Source organism: Dermacentor albipictus, chromosome 7 (assembly GCF_038994185.2).
Source record: "Dermacentor albipictus isolate Rhodes 1998 colony chromosome 7, USDA_Dalb.pri_finalv2, whole genome shotgun sequence".
Lineage (NCBI taxonomy): Eukaryota > Metazoa > Arthropoda > Arachnida > Ixodida > Ixodidae > Dermacentor > Dermacentor albipictus.
In genome coordinates, this window is record NC_091827.1 from 54,025,814 (window position 1) to 54,038,828 (window position 13,015).

The window sequence follows — 13,015 nt, forward strand, 5'->3', positions numbered from 1 at the left end:
ACATGACCAGATAGCGACACTCTCTCGAGTCTGTGTGGTGTACAGAAATGTCAAAGAATACTGCTGAGTGCCAAAACTGTGTGATAGCCCTGTGGTTAGTTTCGGCCACTCTCAACTGCACACTTCTAGGGACATGAGTTCGGTCCGTAGTGGCAGTAGTGGGCTAAATTTAGCTTTTCTTTGCCACGTGGCAAGGGCGAGACTGGGGACGAGAAAGGTGGCCCAGCCACTACAGCATAACAGAAAGTACAGGCCAACACAAGAAACTCAGTAAAACTTGTAGTCTTGTGCAATGAACACAATCTCACACAGTTGAACATGTAGTTCTTTGATGTGCTCTTATGCATGTCTTCCCTAACTACTGCTTCAAAACGCCTGACATCTTCAGCTGACACAAAGACTTGGTACAGAGACACAGTGAAAAAGAATGTTTGCCGCAACGCCACGAGAAACTTCGGCACAGGCCTGCCATGTCAGTGATCACCAGAGATCCCAGTATCATGTAAGCATGTGGAACCATTAATTGGGAAGCCAGGCCATTCCAGATGCCACTACACATGGCAAAGTACTTAGCTATGCCAGAAGGAAGGCCCTATTAAGAACTGCTGTGCTACTGACAGCTCGTAGCCCAAATCTCCCCTTTCTAGAAATGTGCTAGTCGTGACTACAGATTACTTGCCTCATAAAGAATATATACTAGCATGCGCTTGTCCAAGTCTACTGTCTGCAGAAACCTCAGAAAATTATAGCTCCAATACACAGACAGAAGGAAACAGAATATAGGGGGTCGTGTTTCCAAGTTTCTTGAATAAATCTTTTGTTGGTGCTTGTTTAGTCTTCTGTCTTATATCTACATTATCATGCTGTGTTTCACCATGCATCCCCCACACACCGAAATATATATGTAGAATTCGTCGTCCACTGGCAAGTAGAAACCCTTGAGTGTGTTATATATATTCATCAACAGTGGGGTACCTTTGTGCATTTGCACTATGACTCACCAATACATCCAGCTGCCGCTAGTGTTTAATTTACGACAGTCACGAGCTTCCTGAGTTAGAACGCCTCTTTCAGCTGAAAGGTTTGTTCCCCACGTCAATGCTAATTTAAACTGCCGGGTAAGGGATCCTTCTCTCTGCAATTCCAATTGAATTACATGTTCAAGTGCACATATGAGTGGCCCAACAGGAAGCCACACTAAACATTAGAACAGTTACAGAATATATGGATGCAAACGCTCCGGTGTTTCAGACTGTTACATAAAATGATAGGGCGTTTCTTTTTTCGGTTATTCATACACAAAGAACTCTTCTAAGCATTATGTGGCGAGCACGCAGTCGACAGGCGACCCACTCCTGATATCAAAAACGGAGCCTATAAAGAAAATTTACTGCAAAGCCGATGTACTCACCATTAAACCAAGATACGAAGGCATAACATTTAATTTACAACCAAATTTGTTCTTAAGTGGTGCTTAAGGGCAAGCAGCCAGACATCTCGAACAGACACGCCGACACTACAATCTCAGGCAATGCACAGATCCGTTAAGTGGGTAGGAAACGGGTTTGCAATGAAACCATTAGGATGGTTAAACGTCACCAAAGTAACGCGCGTAAGCTTAGAATCAAAAGAACGGATGTGCTTCCTAACTTCCCAACACATATATGACAACGTAAGGAATAGTTTCTTTGGAAAAACTGGCAGGCATTACCTGTGATCGACTTGAACGTAGGCCGGGTAACTTTCTGCCAAGGCGGCGACTTCGGCGTACACGGCGGACAGATTGTGATAAACACTGTAGTCAGGTCGGCTCTTCTCAAGGGCTAAACACCCAGACGTCCTGCAGATGACAACCAGGGCAACAACTAGCGTAAAAGAGACTAGAAAAACACGCAATATGCGTGCTATAGACATGGCTATCACTTTTTGCGAACTCGCTACGAAAGCTTGCCGACTACGTCACTCGTGGGACTCGGCCGAAAGCGGAGTGCTTTCGAAGTGGCGGGACGCTGCAGTACTGTCATATTGACAGCTAGCACGACGGGCCAGAGATTCCGCGGCCGCTCGCCCAGAGTCTGACAAGCGCACAATTTGCGTTGCGTGACATGACGCGAATGAAGAACGGAGCAGATGCCAACGCACTAGAAAACACGCACGGCCGCGCCATTTTGTTTTTACTCCCCGCTGGCAATGACGATCGGTAGCCGCAAGTTGTGGTTTCGGTTCCACTACTTTGTCAACGCCTCCGTTGTTACAAAGACGGCGTTGAGTTGGTGAATACGCACGCAGCGAGGACTCCGACAGCAAAGTGGTATCGGTGTATGAATGCGTTTTACGGTATGTGGCAAGTATAAACATAGTTAGAAATAACAGATCTATTCACCAGGTCGTTAACAGTGGTGAAAATGGTTTAAATGGCACTGTCGCGAACCAAGGGGTTGCAGCGGAGCGCGAGACAAAAGGACCAGCGTAGCAGGCTCTTAGAACACACTAGTGCGTGCCGTGCTTGCAACGCGAGCACGCGCCGGCCAACTTTATTTTCTTAAGTTTTCGCAGCGCCGACCGAGAGCGCGTGATTCTTAATTTCTTCTCAAGCTTCTAATCTCGAAATTTGTTCCCCTATGTTAGTACCGGCAGAATGCAATGATTTCATCATTTTCAATGATAGAGGTAAGCTCGCGGTCGTGATTTGGTAATGCCTGCCATATACAACCAAAACCAATTTTATTCTTCTGTAAACTCCCTTCTCATGATCAGAGTCCCATGTGAGTATTTGACCTATACGTATAAACGTGACCTCGCACAAATTCTAGAGGCTGACTGCCGGCCAATGGTCCTCTAACATTCTTGACTACTTATCTTGCCAGTATTGACCATTACCTTTATCTTTCGCATATTAAACTTTAACCCTGTTCTTACACTTTCACGGCTATAAGTTCCTCGGTCATTTGTCGCAATTCGTCACCCGCAGTGGCGTAGCTAGGTTTTCTGGCACCTGGGGCCCATAGGTCTTCTGTCACCCCCCTCCCTGGGTGTAGCTGGCGGAAAGAGGGGTGTCTTCAGACGTATATGACACCCCCCCCCCCCCCTCCCTGGCCCCTTGCACTTAAATTAGGCGCGACGGCAATTTGATGTGGTCTGGTGAACTCGAAGGATGCCAGGAAAAGGGCCCGTATCTAACAGCCTCCATCACAGCTGGTACCCGAGTTTGTCGATTCGTTAAATGCTGTTTACATATGCGTTGTATATATCTGAGCATAAACCCATCAACCCCATTATTCCTTCGACGAGTGTCATACATCGCCTTCGTCCTCATGACGTCACTGAGTCCACGTCTCACAACGTGCATCCGGGAACAAAGGGGGTTAACCAAGGGGCCCGATATTTATTAGTCATATCCCGAGAGGCCAACAAACAAAGACGCGAAGGACAACATAGAGCAAGTAACTTGTGAAGAGTATAGGCTTGGGCTGGTTGGTAGAACATAGTTACACTGGAAGCACAGCGCGCAAAGGACGATCCACAAAGGCTAGGCAGGACAAGTGCTATGTCTATGTCACAGAGACTAGACAGGACAAGCGCTTGTCCTCTCTAGTCCTTGTGGATCCTCCTTTGCACACTGTGCTTCCAGTGTAAATAACTTGTACTTACTGATTGAATTAAAGAAACAATAAATGAATGGAAATGAAAGTGGATGAAAAAACTACTTACCGCAGATGGGGGAACGATCCCACGTCTTGACATTACGCGTACGATGCTCTAACCAGTTGAGATACCGCGGTGCCGTTTCCCCATCTACTTTCTTGGGTATTTATGTTTTACTACCACAACAAACATTGGGAGTGTTAGCCAGCGCCATCACTCGGCACCCTTGGCGGCGGATATGGAACATCCTTTCTGCCGCAGGCGTGACGAGTGCGTGACCTTTTTGGGTGAAGGCGATTGGTCAACAAACCCACACATGCTACGTGAAGGCTTCAGTTTTGCCGGATTCGAGACCTTCGCTGTGTAATGAACGAAGAGAGAGGGGGGTTAACCGAGGGGCCCGATTTTTATTAATCATGTAACGAAAAGCCAACAAACAAAGACGCGAAACACGGAGCGGTAGATATCAGGCATGAAAAAACAGCGCCGAACACAGCCACACGTATGATGGAGAACTAAAGTGACCGGCAGTCGGCACCTCGTGAAGCTGGTTCAGAGTACCGGAGCGTAGACGGCGAGGGTGGACAAGCAGAAGTTATCCGCCCCCTCCCAAACGTTGGTCACTGAGCAGGTGGCACTGGTTGTACAGCACAAGAAGGAACAAGTCTCAGCCTTCAAAGCCACCGGCGCGCGGCGTGTCCAGAAAGATGTTCGAGGGAGGAGCCGGATTGCCGCATAAAGCACTTCTCATCATATGCGCGAACCGGCGCCCCATGCATTCTCAAGGCCACGCGCAGACTTCGCGGCGGCGGCGCTAGATGGCGTCGAGCATTCATGCAGGTTAGGGAGCCCCTTGCAATCAAGCGCTGTTTTAGGGTGGCGGCAGCGCTTGTTAGGCTACTTGCGGCCGCGAGCGACATTGGCGGGTTAAAGTTTCGGACAAACTATAAGATGGGGGAATCAAAACGGCGAAAAACCAGGCGGCAGTTCACGTTTCCCGAAACTCTTGTCGACGTGAAACTAATTTTTTTCTTTAATTTTGGCTTCAGCAGTCAGGTACACATAGCGTATCTGAGCGCAGCACACGGCAAGTCTGCGTTTTTGTTAAACAGGCTAGTAAGCACAGTCTTTATTACAGCACACTTGGAAAAACACCCTTTATGTATTACGTACAAGTGGAAGACAACGAGAATGCTTAATGCTGTTCAAATTCTTGGCGTGAGATAATATACTGCCACGAGCACCCCATCGTGCCTTATAACTTGTTGCTCGTGTCGCATGACATGCAATAGAAACGAAGAAGTTGGATTGTGCGAAAATAAAAGGGAAAGGCGTTTAGTATATTGAAGATGTATGCAGGTTTTTTTTTTTTGTGCGCATTGGTATAAAACTAAATTAAAGAAACTTTATAGATCGCGTACTAACGTGGGTACATCAGAGCGTGACAAAAAGAAACGGGAATGCGCCGCGACTTGTAGCTAGATTGAGGCCCCAAAACGGCTACTCACCACAATTGGCGGCAAATAGAAGTCAAAATTTTCGTGTTGTCACCACCATAAAATAGCGCTTGCATGTAGGCCCCCTTGTTTACACCATCGTTTATGCCATCGTTTACACGTTCTTCTTTGACGGGACCCGCAAAAATCGGCGTATCGTCTCTCGCATTGTAAGTTTTCTTAGATTTCATTCTATAACGTCAATAAATAGAAGTGGCTGGCATTTTAGCAGCGACCGCTATTGGACACTCTCCAAACTAAAGCCGTACTAAGCTTCAAATGCGCTACTGGTTGTAATGCGGGAGCAGACGACGTCTGCCGACGCCGCCACAGTTCACCCGCACGGATGCGGTGTGAGTGCATGCGTAGGTGGCGTTGGGAGGAAAGGCTCCCAATTTTAGCGTACAAGCTGTCGCGGTTTCTTTTTCGACATGCAGGCTTTCCGTCTCTATTAGAGCTCTCGCAGCCTTCCGCTTTGCGCCGGGAACGCTGGCTTCTCAGACTTAGCGCGCTTTCCACGTTGCAACAAAGGCGAGCGCTTTCCATCCGTGTCTCTCCTATAGGAAGGGGCGGAAATGTGTCGTGCCGAACTGCAGCAATGGCTACGCATCCTGCAAGGAAACAGTAATTACATTCAAAGTTCCGAGTGAGCCGGTAGGGTTGCAATTGTGGGTCCGTGCGATTCCAAGGAAGGGTACGTCGAGAGCTGGCGTCTCGTGATGTTTGCGAGAAGTACTTCTCGGACAGCGACATAGAGAGGCGGCGGTATAATGGCGAGCTCGGTTGGCACAGTCCTTCTACACAAACATAAACGGCATGTCCCGTTACCAGACACCGTGCCATCAACATTACCGCACAGTGCCAGCTACTTGTTTTTCCGTTCGCAAAACGAGAAAACCAACTGGATCTGTCGCGAAGTGTGGAAAGCATGTCAACACAGAGAACTCGGTTGTTGAAGATACAAACATGTACACTGGTTCGGTGAGATAAGTGAGACGGTGTGCCCTGTCACCTGAAACATTTGAACTGGCTCGAAGCATCGCCGGAATCATCTTAGAGACCCTGGACTGAGGGTTCCTCCCACACTGCTCTCGCCATTCAAATATTATTAATAAAGATGTTTTACTCGATCCTCCTCCTTGCCATCGCTTTCGATCTCGCGTTTTAAAGAAAAAATGGCTGTGGCTTAGCTAAGGTTAAGCCCAGGATGCGAAGCATACTAGCCTTTATTTTAGTTGTTGAACCACTGTTTAGCCTGGTGAACTGCTGTTGCTTGGCTATATTTGGTTCGGCTAGACGAAGAAACAACTCATGCGTTACTCTGCTTCGCCTTCAAGAGTGGAACGCGACAGCGTTCCCGTCGACCCGCCAAGGGGTGTAAGACAATGGGCTACGGCGCAGCGGCTACGCGCCCCGCATTGGACGCGGTGAGCGTCGAGCAACGCAGCGTTCGGCACGGCAACGAAATGTGCGCCTGAGCAAGCGACGCACGCCTGAGCCTTAGAAACAGCTCGTTTCTAAGGCAACACCGCATTCACTAGAGGCGCTTTTGTACCGCTTTGAAGCATCGTACTCGTGGCTCATTCTTGCGTACGATGATCCAGATCCGTTTGAAAAGCGTTTTGCCTGAATTTATTGTGTCTAGCGCACAGCCTGTACACTATCGGCTTAAAGGCTACTTGCGAGAGGTAGTCGACTCCCTTCGAATATTAAAAGCTCGGTTTTCCCTTCAGTACCTGAGCACAGTAACAAGAAAGAAACTTTACAAGGATTTAGTTGAAGTTATGATGCCAGTGCCATTGTACCGAATGAAATACTATGGAGGCCCAGGACAAGATGTTTTAAAAAGAGTTAAAAGGATGCCAGTGAGAGCAAGTGTAAAGTCGTTCTTCTTTAAATTGCATACATCTACCCTTCCGGTCAAAACATGGATAGCCGACAAAGGGATATTTGTACCATGGACGACAAACTGTGCGCTATGTAACAAGCCGGAGACCATTGAGCACGCTTTCATTGAGTGCTGGGATGCAATTTTTTATTGGGACGTCTTGCAAAGAACTCTTAAAAAGGAACTGCCGATAACAGCACAGGGTATACGTTTCCTGCCGGTAGACAGCCATCAGGGCTTTCCGTAGGACATGATAATGCTCCTTGGCCTCCATAGTCTTTGGAAGACACGGATGGCGGTAACGCACGCCGATGTGAATGCGCGCCCAGCACGAGAAAATTTTGTTGAAAGCATTATTTTCATACGTGAGATATATCGTGTACAGGCAGATCCACCTGACTGGTTGGGTATTCTTGATGAATTAGGGAATTTCAAGAAATTTTAGCTTGTCACGTTGGTCCAAGTAGGCCAACGTGTTTCTATGTATGTATGTCATTTTGTGAATAAAGAAAAAAAAAAACTCGTGGCTCAGTGGTAGCGTCTCCGTCTCACACTCCGGAGACCCTGGTTCGATTCCCACCCAGCCCATCTTGCAAGAGTTGAGCCAAAGCCACCTAGAAAATCAGTCTCTGTAGCACACCGCAACCTTCGCTTCTCATTCCAACGAGCAGCTCTGTCTCCAGGAGGCATCTCACCTCGTGAGTGTCTAGCAGAGGCAAGCGCAGCTGCTTATATACCGCCGCGACGGCGCGAGTTGCAGCCCCGTTTCTCCTCTGTCGTGACGTCACGGTGTCACGTGGTATTGAAGGCGACACCGCCGCGCCTGAGGAGCTGGGTTGAGCTCTCGTAATATGCTTCGCATAAAAAGACGTACAAAATGGATTTGGCGTTCTAGAGAAGTACATCGCGCAGGTAATTGCTCTGCAAGTGACACATTTCTTTCGTTAATTTATCAATACATTTGGAGCCGGCGAAGAGGTCCAAGAAGCGCACCCATTCGCGCCTAAAGTGCTAGTGGCGAATCGCCACTGAACTGGCGAGCCTCTTCGGAGAGCGCACCGGGCGCGCGTTCTGCCTTCTCCACTGCAAAATAATTTACACCCTTAAAAGAGAAAAAGGGTGTAAATGTGTCTATAACTCCCACCCCGAGGGTGTCCGTTATATAAACCACACCCTAAGGCTGTGAGTTATAGACACATTTACACCGTTTTTGTCTTTTAAGGGTGTAAAGTATTTTACAGTGTCGGCGACCCGACTCCCGACAGAGGGCGCGTCGGCTCCGCTCCAAACCTCGTGACTTTATTGTGACTGCCGAGCGCGCGCTGTCTCGCCTCATCAATAATTCTTGCTCCGTTCCTCGCGTACATATTGGGGAGAACCCCAAAGCACCCTAACCGATAACCGAAGTTCCAATAAACGGCAATAGAGACTTTTAGCCTGTCCGCTACTCCGGTAAACGGGAGCGGTTTGGGCGGATTACCGCATTTGCGGGGGCGTAGCTAGATCGCTCCAGCCGCCTGGTAGCGTAGAGTTCAACCAGACAAACACAGAGCTAAAACTGCAGTAACCCACTATATCCTGCTTCGCTAGTGGTGCAAATTTTTGGCAGCGGCGTAATTGTGAACACGATTACGTCACTGTCGAATATTTACACCAGCAGCTAAGCAGAATATAGTAATTAACTCTGTGTTTGTGTGGTTGAGCTTTGCACCACCAGCTGGCGCCACCAATCTGGCCGCTCACGCTTACGCCCCCGCTATACCGGCAAACCGCCCGCACTTGCCGGAATACCGGACACGCTAAAGGTCTCTAATAGCAGGCGCTTATGGGCGGGCTTGAAATGCTCGCCATGGGAAGAGGACCGTATGCATGGAGAGCACGCGTGCATTGACGATTACTCATTTGTTCATGATCTCCTATATAGGCGCGCGTACCGAATTCGGGAATGGGCCTCGTCAGCTAGGTAAAAAACCAAGGCGGAATTCGCATTCGCCCGAGATGTCGGTGGCTTGAGACTTTTGCGCAAAAGTGTTTGCCGCAAAGTTCGAGTCACGGATGAAGTCCGCGATAAATGTCGCCATTTCTTAATTTTTGCCCTCTAGTCTATCATCGAGAACTGTCGAGCGTGACGCAGCTTCGGGGAAGCCGGCTACAAAGTAATTTCCAATGGTAACAACGTTCGCACTTTCACTGAAATCAGTCAACCAACCACCAAAGCAATCGATAGATCAGTGAAGCATGATTCGGTCTCTAAATCTCCTTCTTGAACTTTCGTAATAGGGTAATCGCGCGAAACAATTCAGCATAAAACTACTGTACGCTTGCCACACCGATGAGGAATGACAGTAGGCTCGGTGTTGAGCGTTGAGTTTCAGAAACTGTAAATCGCCTATGCATGACGACAAAGTACATGCGCGCTTTTTTGTTGCCTGGTGAGTTGGCCTGCTCGCTGTTCTGGAATCTCCTACCACATGAGTTCAATGGCGCGTAGGTCACCCTCCTATTTTCGTTTACACATTTAGCTCTGGGTCACTGCGGTGACAGTTCGGTTAGTAAAAAATCACGAGAAAGAGGGCTGTTGCGAGCGGACACGTTTGATTCTAACAAAAAATGAATATGGGAACCAAAGGTTACGGCTTAGTTATTTTGATTCATTGTCTGTATAGAAACAGCGGCGTGATTGCGCTTGCGAAAGATGTCCCGCTTTCCTCCCTGTTTCGACGTCGTCGTAACTGCAGTGTACACTGTGTAATTGATAGCTTCTCTTGTGAAAAATAAAATAAAAATAATAGTCGATACTCTGGGCACGTGTGCATGGCCGGCGTCCACCCGGCGCCCTGTCGCAATTTCCCGGAGTAGAACAACGAGTGTTGATCGAAATGCTATTGTGGGCCTTCTCAGAGTCGCTGTAGGGTAGCCTAGACGACCACTTGGCGAAAATAGATACCAAACACTGATATATTTGACTCAGCACACAAGCCATTGTTTCGAAACACTTCGCGCTCTTAGCCACGTGGCAGTGACGGAAGGCAAAAGTTGTTAGGGAGAAGAAGAAAAAAATTAGTGCCCTTCCACTCCGTGAAGAAGGATGGCTAGCGAAGCTCTATTGGTATGACTATATTGATAACTGTATTGATTTATATGGTTTTTGCTATATTGATTGAATAAAGACACACACGCAGCCAAAGGCATCTATTAGTAATGTCTCTATGTCTTCTTTGGAGGCAGCCGGAGTGACGTAGGCCGTCGCCGCGGCGGTCCCATTTTCCGTCTGCACATATTCGATGGTCCCGATCCGTCGGCCGCTGTGCGTTCGGCGATAGCGGCTTCTCGTCGCTGTCACGCCCATTCGCGCTTTTGCTCTCGTTTTCGCTATTTGAGGGCACTTTATTCTTCCTCAGAGCGAATTACGCGGGTCCTTCCCACAGCGAGTCCAAAGTGCAATTGCTCATAACGTTACACCATTTTACAAAGAACTTATCAGAATTAGAAAATATCAACCGAATCTCCACCATAATAACGTCGCCAGGGCGATGCGCGCTTGTGCAAGTTCACGCTCTCTTTTCCAGCCCTTCCCGCGAGACCAAGCGAGCGAGATAACGATCGACAGTTTGTCCCTTCCCCCTCATTCATTTCCCTACCCTCGCCCCCTCCATTGCGCGAGGGCTCACGAATGCAGGGTGGAGCGAGACGCTACGATTGGTGGGTAGGCTATGACGTTTTATTCTTATTTTCAGCGCAGCCAACCGGGAGCGAAGGAGCGCCGCCCGCGCACAGCTTGTACACCATACAAGTGTTGTGAGCAGCGGCAGTAACGCCGTGAAGGTATGGGGAGGAAGTCTCGATGTACACTGCTAGATAGACGCACGCAATTTTTGCCAGAACCTAGCCATATAATGCTTCGCTGTAGATATTCCCACGCACATTAGGAATAGGTGTAAGCGAAGCTTTCTGGGCTGTTCGCTTTGGCTGACGACAATTTGCGGTGATGCTGACGGCGAATGCTTAATTTCTTCAACGTTCAGTCGAATACTAGAGTGGAGAGTTGTTGTGAAACGTTATCTTGCGTGCACCACTGCTTTTTGTCTTCGTAGTACACAGAACGCACCGGGAGGCGTGTTTGCTAGATGCATTGTTGAGCGCTATTGTTCATAATCTCTGAGACGGTTGAGCATTTTCATTGCCTCACATGACACATAGCATCGTCGCACAAGTGCTAAACTTTAAGTGAATTATGGGGCTGTACGTGCCAATACCACAGTCTGACTGTGAGACGGTAGAGACGGTGAGACCGTAGTGGCGGACTCCGGATTCATTTTGACACCCATGGTATTCTTTATCGTGCACCTAACTCCATGTGCGCTAACGTTTTTGTATTTCACTCCCATCGAAATGTGGATGCCGCGGTCGGGATGTCGCCTGCGACCACGAGCAACGGCATAGACGCAAAGCTATTGCGGCGGGAACATAAGCGTTGGTTTGACGTGCGACCGTTTCTGTAGTGTCGCCTATATACCTTGCGGTGATTTATTGCCGTTCGGCGCCTGCAGGCCCTGCGTTAATTTTCCGCTTGGCATGGTGTTTATTTCGATGCAAAAACGTCAAATGGCCCATTGAGCGAAAATCATGAGCCATTCCACTCTGTGAAGGTGGTTGACCAGCGAAGCTGTTTAGCACATGACACGGAGGTAACACATAAAGTTGAACAAAGGTATGAACTCATTTACAGTCTTGATGGGTTCTCAATAGTTCGCTCGCAAGTGCAATCACATTCTTTGATAATGTCAAATCGATGCACGTACGCTGCTGGGCGGTCGGTTGGGCCGGATCGGTGTGGCATCGTCAGGGATATGTCTGCAACACAGAACGCGTAAAGCGCTCCTTTTCGGTACCAACACATCCACATTGAAATCACCGATAACGAGAACAGGGGTAGTGTCATCGCAGTTAATTCATGCAAAGTGAGTAGCCATGAACCTTGCGGAACTACGAGTCATTGCGTAGTTTGGTTCCATACGGGGGTATTAGCCATTGATGATAACACTTTTCGACATGGTGTTCTGTATGATGTATGCATGATTAGAAAGAACTTAAGCACTGTTCGCTTCAATTCGCTGAGTGCTTGTAGCCTCTGGCTTACGGGGCTATGAGCCATTGCATTTTTTGTTTGCTTACGGGAGCATGAATGCTTACGGGGGTATGAGCCATTGATGATGATAGTTTTTGTTGACGGAGAACAAAAATTCACGGAACCTAGCCATATACAGCTTCGCTGTAGAAAGCCCACGTCTGTAGTCTGTGGCAGTGAAACAGCAACTAAAGTCCCGTTGGCTGCGACGCTATGTCAAGAGCGCGCCTCGATGTAGCAGATGGGCGAAAGGTTACACTTACTGCCGAATCACATCGACGACCTGCTGTGCCACTGTCCAAGATATGCCCTAGAGGGACAAGAGCTTACCAAAGCTTTCCAAAAACTGGACAATCGGCCGCTTTCTGTGCAGGTGCTGCTGGAACACCGCCCCCATCGCCCGTCGGCCCATAAAGCGGTGAAGGCACTTTTATGTTTCTTAAGGACGACGGGTTTGTGCGACCACCTGTGACTATTAAGGCAATTTCTGTAAAACCACATGCGTCAGCGAACTTGCCGCAATTTCCTTCTTTCCTTCCCTCCTCTCTCTCCCTGTGATCTTTGCTTTCCCCTTTCCCATTCCCCCGGTATAGGGTAGCCAACCGGACGTTATTCTGGTTAAACTCCCTGCCTTCTTCTTTTCTCTTTCCTCCTCCCCTACTGCCGAATCAGCCAAGGATAGAAGGCCTGTGCACTGCGCTTGATGACATACGTACATGCTACTTGGACTGAAATTTTACTGTCAAGCCCAGCGTGATGAAAACGGTAACGTCAATATCACCGCGGCTTACTCGGGAGCATTCCCACTAGATTCTATTGCAGTCGGGAAGGGTAGTATGACGTCATGTATCGAAGTGC

The 13,015-nt window shown here is 48.4% G+C and overlaps 1 protein-coding gene across 1 annotated transcript in view; it reads right to left on the reverse strand.

Moving 5' to 3' along the window:
- LOC135900433 (uncharacterized) overlaps window positions 1-2,195 on the reverse strand; it is a 33,683-nt gene extending 31,488 nt beyond the window's left edge. The window contains exon 1 of the mRNA XM_065429935.2: window positions 1,712-2,195. Coding sequence (XP_065286007.2) covers window positions 1,712-1,914 — 203 coding nt within the window. The 5' untranslated portion in view covers window positions 1,915-2,195. The remainder of the gene's footprint in view (window positions 1-1,711) is intronic.
- Between the last annotated feature and the right edge of the window lie 10,820 nt (window positions 2,196-13,015).